General features: G+C 36.3%; 1 protein-coding gene across 4 annotated transcripts in view; it reads left to right on the top strand.

Annotated features, from left to right (window-relative positions):
* Positions 1 to 14,906, top strand: part of LOC137219889 (membrane cofactor protein-like) — a 56,739-nt gene that overhangs the window by 18,893 nt on the left and 22,940 nt on the right. For 3 of the 4 annotated variants that reach the window (XM_067729126.1, XM_067729122.1, XM_067729124.1), the window contains exons 6-10: positions 4,344 to 4,526; positions 6,690 to 6,737; positions 9,750 to 9,803; positions 10,312 to 10,347; positions 10,857 to 11,015. In XM_067729126.1, coding sequence (XP_067585227.1) covers positions 4,344 to 4,526; positions 6,690 to 6,737; positions 9,750 to 9,803; positions 10,312 to 10,347; positions 10,857 to 11,011 — 476 coding nt within the window. In that variant the 3' untranslated portion in view covers positions 11,012 to 11,015. The remainder of the gene's footprint in view (positions 1 to 4,343; positions 4,527 to 6,689; positions 6,738 to 9,749; positions 9,804 to 10,311; positions 10,348 to 10,856; positions 11,016 to 14,906) is intronic. The other variant, XM_067729123.1, reaches the window with a different exon arrangement.

Here is a 14,906-nt window from a genome sequence, read left to right as displayed (position 1 = left end):
ATAACTGTAAATAGAATGTAACCTTTAAAAGTTGTATTAGGGGCTTCTCTGGTGGTGCAGTGGTTGAGAATCTTCCTGCTAATGAAGGGGACACGGGTTCGAGCCCTGGTCTGGGAGGATCCCACATGCCGCGGAGCAAGTAGGCCTGTGAGCCACAACTACTGAGCCTGTGCATCTGGAGACTGTGCTCCGCAACAAGAGAGGCCGCGATAGTGAGAGGCCTCCGCACACCGCGATGAAGAGTGGCCCCCGCTTGCCACAGCTAGAGAAAGTCCTTGCACAGAAATGAAGACCCAACACAGCAAAAATAAATAAATTAATTAATAAACTCCTACCCCCACCATCTCCTTTAAAAAAAAAAAGTTGTATTAAAAAAATAAATTTTTCGGGGCTTCCCTGGTGGCACAGTGGTTGAGAGTCCGCCTGCCGATGCAGGGGACACGGGTTCGTGCCCCGGTCCGGGAGGATCCCACATGCAGCGGAGTGGCTGGGATCGTGAGTCATGGCCGCTGGGCCTGCGAGCCATGGCCGCTGGGCCTGCACATCCGGAGCCTGTGCTCCACAACAGCGAGACGCCCGCGTACTGCAAAATAAATAAATTAAATAAAATAACTTTTTTAAAAGAATGAAAAAGAGGACAACACTATTCTTCAGACATTTAAATGGATATTAAAAAATATTACAATGATGATAGTTGTAATATTACATCTTTATGCCTATAAATTTGACAACTGAAATAAAATTGACAAATTCCTTGAAAGACAAAAAAATACCGAAATATCTTCACATGAATATATAGGTAACCTAAATAGTCTTATACCTATTAAGGAGATATAATTTGTAGTTAAAAACCTTCCCACAGTGAGAACTGAGGCCCAGATGGCCTCCTTGGGGAATTAATTCTACCACACATTGCAGATATAAATAATAGCACCTCTACACAAACTGTTCAAGAAATATAAGAGGAGGAAATGCTTCTCAACTCACTTCATGGGGACATTACTTGTTACTAAAACCAGACAAAAACATTGAAAGAAAATTGTAAACAATATCCTTATTGAATATAGAACTTTTCAACAAAATGTCAACAAATCAAATCCTGCTATACGTCTACGTCTCTATTCCTGCCCTACAAATAGGTTCATCTGTACCATTTTTCTAGATTCCACATATTCCAAAAACAAATATACGATATTTGTTTTTCTCTTTCTGGCTCACTTCACCCTGTATAACAGACTCTAGGTCCATCCACATCTCTACAAATGACCCAATTTCGTCCCTTTTCATTGTACTGCAGAAACTAACACAACATTGTAAAGCAGTTTTACTCCAATTAAAAAAAAAAAAGAAAAAAAATCCTGCTATATATAAAAATAAGAATACATTATAGCCAAGTAAGATTTATTCCATAAATGCAAGATTGGTTCAGATTTTAAAATTAATCAGTGTTATTTACCATGTCAAAAGACTATAATGAAAAAATATATGATCATCTTAATAGATGCAAAAAAAAGCAATTGACAGAATTCATCATCTTTTTATGGTAAAACTTAGCAAACTAGGAACAGAATGGAACTAACTATATCAACCTGATAAAAGGTACATACGAAAATCGCACAACTAACATTATGCTTAATAGTAAAAACCTACTTTCTTTCCCCCCAAGGTAGGAAGAAAGGAAGTATGTCTACATTCATTACTCTATTCAGCATTGCACTGGAGGTCCCACTCACTGCAATAAGGCAAGAGAAAGAAATAAGCATACATACATTGGAATGAAAGAAATAAAATAGTCTGTATTCATTTATAACATGATTGTCTATGTAGAAAATTCCAAAGACTGATGTTTTAGCAAGGTTGCAAAATATAAGATCAACATACAGAAATCAATCGTATGTCTACATACTAGCAATAAATCATTACTGAAAGTTTTATTTACAACTATTTGCAAATCCAAAACACAAAATGCTTGCATATAAATCTAACTAACATATATGAAAGATTTAGATGGTGTAAACCACTAAACACTAATAAAGGAAATTAAAGACCTTAATAAATAAAGGGATATACATTGGCCATGAAATGGAAGACTCAAAATAACAAAGGTGTAAATTCATTATAATTGATCTATAAATTCAACATAATCCCAATAGAAACCCCAGTAAACCTTTTTGTATAAATTGACAAACTGATTCTGAAATTTATATGGAAAGACAAAAGAGCTAGAATAGTTAAACAGTTTTTGAAAATGAACTGGAGGATGTACTGTACCTGCTGTCAAGACTTAGTATAAAGCATACTATAAGGCATATAAGCAAGACAGTTTGGTAGTGGTGAAAGGATAGATATATAGAGCAATAAACAAAATAGTGAGTCCAGGATCAGACCCTTGTAAATATGTCCAGTTGATTTTCACAGGTATACAGACAATTCAGTGGGGAACAATTTTTTTCAACAAATGGTACCAGCACAATTGAACACCCATATGCTATAAAAAAAAAAAGAACCTCAGCCCATGTTAGCACCATATGGAAACATTTATTCAAAATGAAGCATAGACATACATATGAAACCTACAACTACAACACTTTTACAAGAAAACACAGAAAATATTTGTGACCTAGTCAAAGATTTCTCTAATACAACCCATAAAGCATGATGCTTTAAAGAAAAAAATAATAAATTGGATACTCCAAACTCAAAATTTCTGGACTGCAGAAGATATTATTAAGAGAACAACAACAAAAAGCAATAGATGGGGAGAAAATATTTTCAAAGTACGTATCTAATAATTTGCTTGTATCTATTATATAGGAAGAACCCTCAAAACACAATAATAAGAAAACAGTTTTTTTAAATGAGCAAAAATTAGTAATAGACATATTTCACCAAATGTGATATGTAGATGGCAAAAAGTACATGAAAAGTTGCTCAATATCATTAGTAATTACAGGAATGTAATTTAAAATCACAATGAGATACCACTAACCAACTATTAGAATGGCTGAAATTAAAATAAAAAATGTGGCAATGCAAGCAGTCAAATATACATGTAATTGAAGTTTCAGAGAGGAGGGAGAGGAATACAGAAAATTATTTGAATAAACACAGGCCAAAATATTTCAAATTTGATCCAAAACAATAACTCTACAGGTACAAGAAATTCAGTGACCCTAGCAGGATAAGTAAAAACTTTAATTTTACCAAGAAACCTCCACCAAACTAAATACATCATGTTAAAACTACTGAAAACAAAAAATAAAAGAAAAGGGAGCCAGGGAAAAAAGGTATTATATTGAGGACACACCCACCCACCCCCATCTCCCCGTTACCCACGTTAAGAATGACAGCTGATGTCTCTTAAGGAACTGTGGAGATGAGAAGACAATAATCTCTGCTAATGTGCTGAAAGAAAAATAAAACACTTAACCTAGAATTCACTGTCAAGGAGAAATCTTCCAAAACTGAAGGTGAAATAAATAAAAAACAGTTTCAGATAAACAAAAGTTTGGGGAATTTGTCATCAGCCAACCTGAACACAAGAATTGATAAAGAAGTTCTCCTGGCTGAACAGAAATGATGTGATACTTGATGGAAATTCAGATCCACAGGAAAGGAGGAAGAACACTATTCTGGTTTAAAAGTCTGTATATTATCTGGCCCTTATCAATTGCTCAGATTTAATCTCATAAGATATCCTCTTGAACTCTCTGCTCAGCCCAGTGTTTTTCAGTGTTTTTTTTTTTCCGAATTCTGCAAAACACATTCACAGATATTGAAGTCAATCTAGAGGGTCACGACCTGTATTTTACTTTGGAGAAGTAGAGTAGAATGGGAAACACCAGAGTACACTGGTGTGAGGGCTGAGCATTTTGCCTGGCTAGCTTCTTTTCAACTTTTAAAATCGAACTCAAATATTACCTTCTCAAAAAAGTCTTTGCTACCTTTCTAAAAGAGCAGGGTACTGTAATTAGTGTCAGCATGACCTTAGAAAAAATCCTAGAGCTAAAGAGTATCAAAAGTATCAAAAGTTTTGAACTTGCCCTGAATTTGTATCTGGTAGTCACACTTTCTCAAGACGTGTCATTAATGGAAAAAAATGTAGGAAAGCCAATAAAGTATAATGACAGTCTGTTCTAGGTGGAAAAACGTTATTAAGTTTCTCTAAATCCATTTGCCTGAAATTCAGATGCACAAATGAAGTCTTTTTTTGTTTTCAATTAACATCTTGCCTTTCATTCCTCGGCTTTTTCTTCCCACTGGAAATTACTACTTTGCACTAGTTTTTCTGGTCCTGTGTGAAAGCAGCTTTTTATTAATTCTGGAATTTCTCCAATTTTCAGTGGTCAAATGTGAACGTCCAGTACTCGAACATGGAATAATGGTATCAGGAAGTAGAAAAAAATTTTCTTACCAAGCAGTGGTGATATTTGAATGCCTCCAGGGTTTTTACCTTAATGGCAGCAACCTAGTGTTCTGTGGTGGTAATAATACTTGGGAGCCTGAGATGCCAAAGTGTATTAAAGGTACAAATGTTGTCTCTTTCCTTTTTTTAAATTTTGTCTTTTAGTTTTTATTTCTTTGACATTGACAAGAATAATTGAAAAAATAAATCTTTGTATTTAACTCTGTCTTGTATCCATTTCCATGAGAGATGTATGACAGAACTTACATAGAATTCTGCTGTTGTGATTTTGTATGTTTTTATAGAGTCTTAGCACATTCTGTTAGCAAAGAACACAGGTATATTAATGTCTCTTGTTTGGTATTTTTATGTATAAAAATAGATGGGAATGATTTTTCAGAGTAAATCGAAGCATGGGAATTTTTACCTATATAAGTCAAGAATGAGAGCCATAATTCATATAAATGATATGAAAGTAGTAATCCCATGTGGTTTGTTCTTCAGTGCTGATTCCTCTCAATACAAAACTCCCAATTTTGAGCCATTCAGATTAAGTAACTTCCTGCTTATATTTTACAAAAAAAATCCTTTAAATTCATGTGATTTACACTCATTCATCATTTTTAGTAATGAAAAGAGGAAGAATATATTTACAGCCATTTTAGTTGTTATGCTTAGTGATTCTAAAAGTATTTGCCATAGTCCACAGATATCAACAGATGTGTGAACTTGGACAAGTTACGTAAACTTTAAATATATTTACTTACATGTAAAATGATTTAATGCCTTCCTCACTGGGTGATAACAAAGTCAAAATGGGATCCATTTAAAGCACTTAGCACAGTGCCTGGCATCTAGAAAGCTCTTAGGTAGCTTGTATGACTTACAGCATCACCTTCACAGGGTATCTTCCAGGTCCAGGACTATGTTTCATTTTCCAGACTGCAACCAGTTTTGTTCTTTTTATACTGGGAAATTTCTGTTGTCACCAGAATAAGACCAGTATTTCTACCACTCCCCACCTCATACAAATATCATTTGTATCTTTACTGGGCATTTTTATTTGACAACAGAAAGTAAATTTCATAACAACAGAAAGGCAGGAGAAGTCCTTACTTATTGAAATGAAATGGAGGATTTCTGGCAGGGACTACTAATTAGCTGCTCTGCTTAAGACTTGAGAGACTATTTTGATATGGTAGAAGGAATTATATTCCTGATTTCAGGGCTGCTTTCTCTGGCTTCTTCCTTTTAGTTGCAGCAGAAGCAAGAGACAAGAGGAAGAGAGGGAAGAGCATTAACCTGGGCAGACTGCATTCAGGGTCCTAGTGTGGCTCTGCTCACTCAAGTAACATCATTTCTATGGGTTCTAGTTTCCTGTTGTCTAATGACTCAAACTAATGTCAGTTACTGGCATCTAATTTGTTTCCTATTGCCCTGATATTTTGAAGGATTGAGGGGGATTATTCATGTTAACATGGTAATTAGAACACCTTATATAATTCCTGTAAACCTGGTACCCAGTAACCTCCTTCAGTACCTTGGTGAGTGCTGTGAAGTTTTGTGGGAAAAGAGATGTTTTTTTGGTGGATGGTATATAAAGATTGCATACGAAATTTATATTCATTGACCCATCCATGTCCTAGTGGGCCTATACACTGTGGTATACTATATTTGTTGATATGCTCTTTTGAAAGTTGACCATAAACATTTCATAAGGACTTATAAAACACTGATACAGTTTAGTGTTTGAAGAAGATATGAATTGTTTGTGAGAAAAAGCCTATGACGAGAAGAAGCTACAGTGATCTTTTTTTAAAATCAAAAGTCAACTCTCCTTATGGGATTGTCAATCATTTTTTATCATCAGTTAGAGAAAGACTATACCAAAAGGATCAGTAGCAACATATAATGGTGTTAAGTCAGATCTAAATGTGCTAATATGAAAAAATGTCCAAGAAATCCTTAGTGAAAAAGAAAAAAATTATGGAATATACTACTTGGATCTTTTAAAAGAATACGTAAATTTTATGATTTATAATTAGTTAACTACTAGGATTTTCATTATAGAATACAAAGTTGTAGTGAACATTTTATATACACATCCTTATGCACTTGTACAAATATATATTTAGGTTAAACCCAGGAGTAGAATTGCAAAGTTCTGAGTGTATGTGTATTATTTATTTTGAGAAATAATCTTAAAAAAAAATTAAAAACCAAAATTAAATTCATAATTTTGTGTTGACAAGGATGGTGAATTGAGTCAACTTTATTTTTCCAGGTTACAAGCCTACTCATCCAACCAAGACTCCACTTGCAAAATATCCAGGTTCAGTAACTCTTTATCCTACTTATAGTTAAGAAATTTATAAAGTGATGGGTGTAAAATCATGTCTTATTTTAATTTGCATTTCTTTAATTATCAGTGAGGCTTAACTTTTTCTGTCTACATTTATTTATTCATGTTCTTTGTTCATTTTTCTATTAGGTTCCTAAAACTTTTTTTTTGTTGATTTGAACTTACTATAAATTAAAGCCCTTTTAATGTGAAGTGAACTTTTTTCCTAGGGTTGTTTTTTTTAGTTTAGTTTAGTTTAGTTTAGTTTTTTGCTTTATTTTCACTAGTCAGTTTTCTTTTAGGATTTTATACTGTACTTTTAGATATGGGTTGCTTTTTACAACTTTTTGTTACCTGAGTATATTTTTATACATGAATATATTTTGGTAAATTTTCAAACATTACAGAAGTATACAGAGTAAAAGATTAGTTCTCCCTTCCTAGCCTATTACCTTAGTTAATCACTGTTAGGGTGTCTTTGTATCTGTTTCTGTACATCAAAATCCTTATATATGTAGCTATACATTTAATTTGTTGTTTATTTTCTTAAACAAAAATGGCATCATACCATTCATATTTTTTTGAAACTAGCATTTTTCCACTTAATGTCTTATATTGGGATTGTATTTTGATTTATTCTCATCCTTTTAAATGATGACTTTAATATATGCCATCATATTTTATTTAACTCTTCTCCTTTTGGTGGTCATTTATATGTGCAAAACTTTTACATTAATAGGTAGCTGGATATATCGATCTTTTCCCTAATGGCTATGAGTGTTGTGTCTTTCTTATAAAAGTTTTAGGACTTCCTCAAGCTGAAATTATATAAACATTTCAACCATGCATCCTAATTGCATTCTTTGGATTTAAATCTTTGGTACATCTGAAATTCATTATGGTATGTGGAATGAGATTGGGTACCTCTTCACTCCACCCACCCCTATCCAATGGCAAAGTAGCACCATTTGTTGAATAACTTGTCTTCTCTCCAAGTGTTTTGAGGTGATTAGTGATATGGTGAGCAGCTTTTCATGTGCTTCTTGACCATTTGCATATCTTCTTTGGAGAAATGTCTATTCAAGTCCCTTGCTCATTTGTAAAATGTCTTTTTGTTGTTGTTATTGAGTTTTAGGAATTCGTAATATATTTCGGATATCAATCCCTTATCAGATGTATGATTTACAGATGTTTCTGCCTATTCTGTGAGTTGGTTTTTACTCTGTTGATAGTGTCCTTTGATGCACAAAAGTTTTTAATTTTGATGTAGTCCAATATATCTATTTTTTCTTTTGTTGCCTATGCTTTTGGTGTCACATCTAAAAAGTCATTGCCAGTTCAACATCATGAAATTTGTCCTCTATGTTTTCTTCTAAGAGTTTTATAGTTTTAAGTCTTTTGTTTTTGATTCATTTTGAATTAATTTTTTTTTTTTTTTTCGGTACGCGGGCCTCTCACTGTTGTGGCCTCTCCCATTGCGGAGCACAGGCTCCGGCCCGTGCAGGCTCAGCAGCCATGGCTCATGGGTCCAGCCGCTCCACGGCATGTGGAATCCTCCCGGACCGGGGCACGAACCCGTGTCCCCTGCATCGGCAGGCAGACTCTCAACCACTGTGCCACCAGGGAAGCCCCTTGAATTAATTTTTGTATATGGTGTAAGATAAGTGTCAAATTTCATTCTTTGCTTATGGATATCCAGTTTTCCAAAAATCACTTGTTGAAAAGACTGCCCTTTCCCCATTGAATGCTCTTAGCACCCTTGTGAACAATCATTTGACCATATAAGCAAGGGTTTATTTCTGGGCCCTATATTCTATACCATTGGTCTGTATGTCTGTCTCTATGCCAGTACGATTCTGTTTTATTATTGTAGCTTTTTAGTAAGTTTTGAAATCAGGAAGTATGAGCCCTTTCAACATTGCTCTTCTTTTTCAAGATTGTCTTGGCTGTTGCTAGTCCCTTGAGATTCCATATAAATTATAGGTTGTATTTTTCTTTTCCTGCAAAATGCATTTTCAAGATGGTGATAGAGAGTGCATTTAATCTGTAAATTGTTTTGTGTAGTATTAACATCTTAACAATATTAAGTCTTCCTGTCCATGACCACAGGATGTCTTTCTGTTTATTTATGTCTTCTTCACTTTCTTTCAGCAATTTTTATAGTTTTTAATGTACAAGTCTTTCATCTCCTTTGTTAAGTTTGAGTATTTTATTCTTTTTAATGCTATTGTAAATGGAATTGTTTGCTTAATTTCATTTTTGGATTGTTCATTGTTAGTGTATAGAAACACAACTGATTTTTGTGTGTTCATTTTGTATCTTCAACTTTGCTGAATTTATGTATTAGTTCTAACAGTTGTGTATGTGTTTGTGTGTACATGTGTGATCTTTATAGAGCTTTCTATATAAAAAATCATGTCATCTATAAAGAGAGATCATTTTATTTCTTTTTTCCCATCTGGATATTTTTAACTTCTTTTTTACATAATGGTTCTGACCCAAACTTCCAATGTTACATTGAATTGAAGTGGCAAATGCAGGAATTCTGTGTTGTTCCTGATCTTAAGGGGAAAAAGTTTTAGTATTTCAACATTGAGTATGATGTTAACCATGAGTATTTTATAAATGGCCTGTATAATATTGAAGAGTCTTTCTACTCCAGAGCGACTTCTAAATCATTTTTAAGCCCTCCTCTATCTTTTAAGTAGAATCATATTGAATTCAAGCCTAATTTTTTGGAATACACTAATGATAAGTTTGCTTGCTATACCACAGAATTAGTTGCAAGGAATATCAGTGGACAGGAAGAAGAATGTTGATGGCATTGGATATAAATTTATAATATTTTATGATGCAACTTTTAGGAAACATTAATATAATTTATAAGGAAAATTAAATTATAATTATGAATTATAAAAAGGCACAAGACCAAAACCAATGAATTTATAGATCTTTAAGATTTATTTAGTCTTTCATTTTACCTATTTCCATTTTTTTCCCTAGGATATCCCAATCCCAGCAATGAAATACTATCACTTGATGACTTTGAGGATTTAGGTATTATTTTGTTATTAATAACCCTGTACTATGAGGCCTTAGAGTTCTACATGGAAATATCATGTTCCAATCATTTGTAGGTAGGGAAAAAACAATGTGTCACAAATAATTAGTAATAGTTGACATTTATAGTTATTTTATTAGTGCAGGTACCATAACAAATGTAAGTGGTAGTATATATAGACACATGTAGATAATTTTCTCTAATCTAGTAAATTCTAACAGTACTAGTAACCTATACAAAATAACCTGGTGTGGTAGCTAAAGCACAAAACAATGAAAAATGAGGCTCCTGTTAAGAGTTTCACAAGGTGTATCCTGTACCTGGAATCTGTTTAAAAGGGTTCTGTGATCAAAATTACTTGGATGCAGTAGCAGACATGCTAAAACTAGATTGATAAACATTTTTGCTGTAGTTTTTAGATGATCTGATCAAAATTAAAATACAGCTGCTATCTAGGACCCATAGATGCTTAATATCTTCAAAACTGTTTTCATTTTTTCTCAGATACAGGAATCATTGCTCTGATTATTCTTACTGCAAGTAAGTATCTCAAACTTCGATACCACTTAAATGAAAATGTAATATGAAGATGAGATGCACATTATTTTTTCAATGACTTTTCAGTTGCTGTAGTTTTTATAGGTTGAAATTGAGTAGAACAGTCTAAAAAAACCTGACCTTTTCTGTGATATACTACCTTGTGTTGGTGATTGTATATTCTTTTATATTCTACATGTCCACTTAGTAACAAACCCTAAATGATGCACGTTTTTTTCAAAATTATTAGTCATATGAGTCTATTTCCCAAATATACTTTGGGTAATGTTCTAAATTAAGCAAAGACTCTGGCTTATTGTGGACTGTTTAAGTGATTCCAGGGGATTGGATTTAGATACTGAAGGGTTGAGATGGAATATAAATGTATATGTATAGAAAATAACATTTTCTAACCGCAGAAATGTAACCAATGTTTATTTCTTCTGCTTGGTTTGGAATCTTGGTGATTAATTTTCAGAGTCACATGTCATTTGTTTCCTGTTTTCTTGTAGTTGTTGCTGTTGTAGTAGTTTGTACCTGCTTATACAGATGTCTTCACGGTGAGAGGAAAGAGGAGAAGGATATGAAAAAGAAGGAGAAGAAAGAGAAGAAGGAAAAGGAGAAAAAGGAAAACAAGAAGAAGGAGAAGGAGAAGAGAAGAAGATGAAAGAGTAAATCAAAGCATGTTTCCTCTAACTTATTCTAAACTTTGTACTTCTGATATACTTTTGTGCAGTTTTTTTTTTGTCCTCTATATTGCATGCTGTGTTTTCCTAAAATGTGCCTGCATGAGTGTGCTGTCTGAATTGCATTTCATTACTAAAAATGTTTTTAGCTGCTTTTAATATCACTGCAACCAGAGAAATTTGTGCAGAATTTCATCAGCTATTCTGACTGTAGGAAAAGTTTCTGTGGGATTTGAGGTTTAAGTTCTTCAGCAAATCGTGGACTGTTAGAGGATTTTCCCTACCCTAGATGTACCCTACTTCCTAGATTGGACTGGTGGCCAAGATGAAATTTTAAATGGTTCACTGGATACTTTGACATTTATATTCACTGCAGTTTTTATGATGAAAATCTCCATTTATCTGTCCAACTTAGGTCACTGTAAGAAGCTATGTAGTTAAAATTTGATTTCATTTAGAGTTGTTATTTATATAACTGGGGAATTAAAAGCAGCATTATTTGATTTCCCATTTATGATCTCTTAATTTACTAAGTGGCAGTAAAACTGATGGGATTAAACTTCAAGTTACTGAAAGGGGTAGGATTTATAAGGCACCTCATTAGTTTTGTCTTTCTCTTTATCTGTAAAAGTAAAAAAATCAGTGGGGTGCTTAGAATAAAAAGAAAGTGTGCAGAGGATATTCAAGATGGCGAAGGATTAAGACATGGAGATCACCTTCCTCCCCACACATACATCAAAAATACATCTACATGTGAAACAACTCCTACAGAACACCTACTGAACGCTGGCAGAAGACCTCAGACTCCGCAAAAGGCAAGAAACTCCCCACATACCTGGGTAGGGCAAAAGAAAAAACAGAGACAAAAGAATAGGGATGGGACCTGTACTTCTGGGAGGGAGCTGTGAAGGAGGAAAAGTTTCCACACAGTAGGAAGGCCCTTCACTGGCAGAGACGGGGGTGGGTGAGGGGGAAGCTTCGGAGCCACGGAGGAGAGTGCAGCAACAGGGTGCAGAGGGCACAGCGGAGAGATTCCCGCACAGAGGATCAGTGCCGACCAGCACTCACCAGCCTGAGAAGCTTGTCTGCTCACCCGCTGGGACTGGTGGGGGCTGGGAGCTGAGGCTCCAGCTTCGGAGGTCAGATTCCAGGGAGAGGACTGGGGTTGGCTGCGTGAACACAGCCTGAAGGAGGCTAGTGCACCACAGCTAAACAGGAGGGAGTCCGGGAAAAAGTCTGGAACTGCCTAAGAGTCAAGAGACCATTGTTTCAGGGTGCACGAGGAGAGGAAGTTCAGAAAACCGCCTAAACAAGCTTCAGAGCCGCGGTGCGAACCGCGGCTATCACTGCAGACACCAGAGACGGGCATGAAATGCTGTGGGTGCAGCTGCAGCCACCAGGAATCCTGTGTGCAAGAACAGGTCACTATCCACACCTCCCCTTCCAGGAGCCTGTGCAGCCTGCCACTGCCAGTGCCCCGTGATCCAGGGAGAATTTCCTCAGAAGAACACACGGCATGCCTCAGGCTGTTGCAACGTCACACTGGCCTCTGCCGCCACTGGCTTGCCCTGCATTCCGTACCCATCACTCCCCCTGGCCTGAGTGAGCCAGAGCCCCCAATCACCCGCTCCTTTAACCTCCTTCTGTCTGGGCAAAGAACAGATGCCAGAGGGCGACCTACATGCAGAGATGGGGCCAAATCCAAAGGTGAACCCCAGGAGCTGTGTGAACAAAGAAGAGAAAGGGAAATATCTCCGTGCAGCCTCAGGAGCAGCAGATTAAATATCCACAATCAACTTGATGTACCCTCCATCTGTGGAATACCTGAATAGACAACAAATCATCCCAAAATTGAGGCAGTGGATTTTGGGAGCAAGTGTGGACTTGGGGTTTGCTTTATGCAACTGACTACTTTTTGATTTTTATGTTTATCTTAGTATAGTTTTTAGCGCTTGTTATCATTGTTGGATTTGTTTATTGCTTTGGCTGCTCTCTTCTTTTTTCTTTCATTACTTTTTAATTGTTTTACTTTAATAATTTTTTTAATTTTAATAACTTTCTTTTCTTTTCTTTTATTATTGTTTTTTCTTTCATTCTATTTTTTCTCCCTTTTCTTCTGAGCCATGTGGCTGACAGGGTCTGGGTGCTCCGGCTGGGTGTCAGGCCTGAGGTTCTGAGGTGGGAGAGCCAAGTTCAGGACATCAGACCACCAGAGACCTCCCAGCCCCAAGTAATATCAATCGGTGAGAGCTCTCCCTGAGATCTCTGTCTCAAGATGAAGACCCTGCTCCACTCAACGACCAGCAAGCTCCAGTGCTGGACACCCCATGCCAAACAACTAGCAAGACAGGAACACAATCCCACCCATTAGCAGAGAGGCTGCCTAAGATCATAATAAGTTCACAGACACCCCAAAACACACCACCGGACACAGTTCTGCCCACCAGAAAGAAGAGGTCCAGGCTCATCCACCAAAACACAGGCACCTGTCCCCTCCATGAGGAAGCCTACACAACCCACAGAACCAAACTTACTCACTGGGGGCAGACACCAAAAACAATGGGAACTATGAACCTGCAGCCTGAGAAAAGGATACCCCAAACACAGCAACTTAAGCAAAATGAGGAGACAGGGAAATACGCAGCAGGTGAAGGAGCAAAGTAAAAACCCACAGACCATACAAATGAAGAGGAAATAGGCAGTCTACCTGAAAAAGAATCCAGAGTAATGATAGTAAAGATGATCCAAAATCTTGGAAATAAAATGGAGAAAATACAAGAAACATTTAACAAGGACCTAAAAAAACTGAAGAGCAAACAAGCAGTGATGAAAAACACAATAAATGAATTTAAAAATTCTCTAGAAGCAATCAATAGCAGAATAACTGTGGCAGAAGAACAGATAAGTGACTTGGAAGATAAAAGAGTGGAAATGACTACTGCAGAGCAGAAAAAAGAATGAAAAGAATTGAGGACAGTCTCAGAGACCTCTGGGGCCATTAAATGCACTAACTTTCAAATTATGTGGGTCCCAGAAGAAGAGAAAAAGAAAGGGACTGAGAAAATATTTGAAGAGATTATAGTTGAAAATTTCCCTCTTGTGGGTAAGGTAACAGTCAATCAAGCCCAGGAAGCACAGAGAGTCCCATACAGGATACTCAAAGGAGAAACATAATAAGACACATATTAATCAAACTATCAAAAAGTAAATACAAAGAAAAAATATTAAAAGCAGCAAAGGAAAAGCAACAAATAACATACAAGGGAATCCCCATAAGGTTAACAGCTGATCTTTCAGCAGAAACTCTGCAGTCCAGAAGGGAGTGGCAGGATATATTTAAAGTGATTAAAGGGAAAAACCTACAACCAAGATTACTCTACCCAGCAAGGATCTCATTCAGATTTGACAGAGCAATTAAACCTTTACAGACAAGCAAAAGCTAAGAGAATTCAGCACCACCAAACCAGCTTTACAAGAAATGCTAAAGGAACTTCTCTGGGCAGGAAATACAAGAGAAGGAAAAGACCTACAAAAAGAAGCCCATAGCAATTAAGAAAATGGTAATAGGAACATACATATTGATAATTACCTTAAATGTAAATGGATTAAATGCTCCAACTAAGGGCTTCCCTGGTGGCACAGTGGTTGAGAGTCTGCCTGCCGATGCAGGGGATACAGGTTCATGCCCCGGTCCAGGAAGATCCCACACACTGCGGAGCAGCTAGGTCCATGAACCATGGCTGCTGAGCCTGCGCGTCCGAAACCTGTGCTCTGCAATGGGAGAGGCCACAACAGTGAGAGGCCCGCATACCACACACACACACACACACACAAAAGCTCCAACTAAAAGACACAGGCTCGCTGAATGGTTACAAA

The sequence above is a fragment of the Pseudorca crassidens genome, chromosome 2, assembly GCF_039906515.1.
Source record: "Pseudorca crassidens isolate mPseCra1 chromosome 2, mPseCra1.hap1, whole genome shotgun sequence".
Lineage (NCBI taxonomy): Eukaryota > Metazoa > Chordata > Mammalia > Artiodactyla > Delphinidae > Pseudorca > Pseudorca crassidens.
This window is presented reverse-complemented; position numbering and strand designations above follow the sequence as displayed.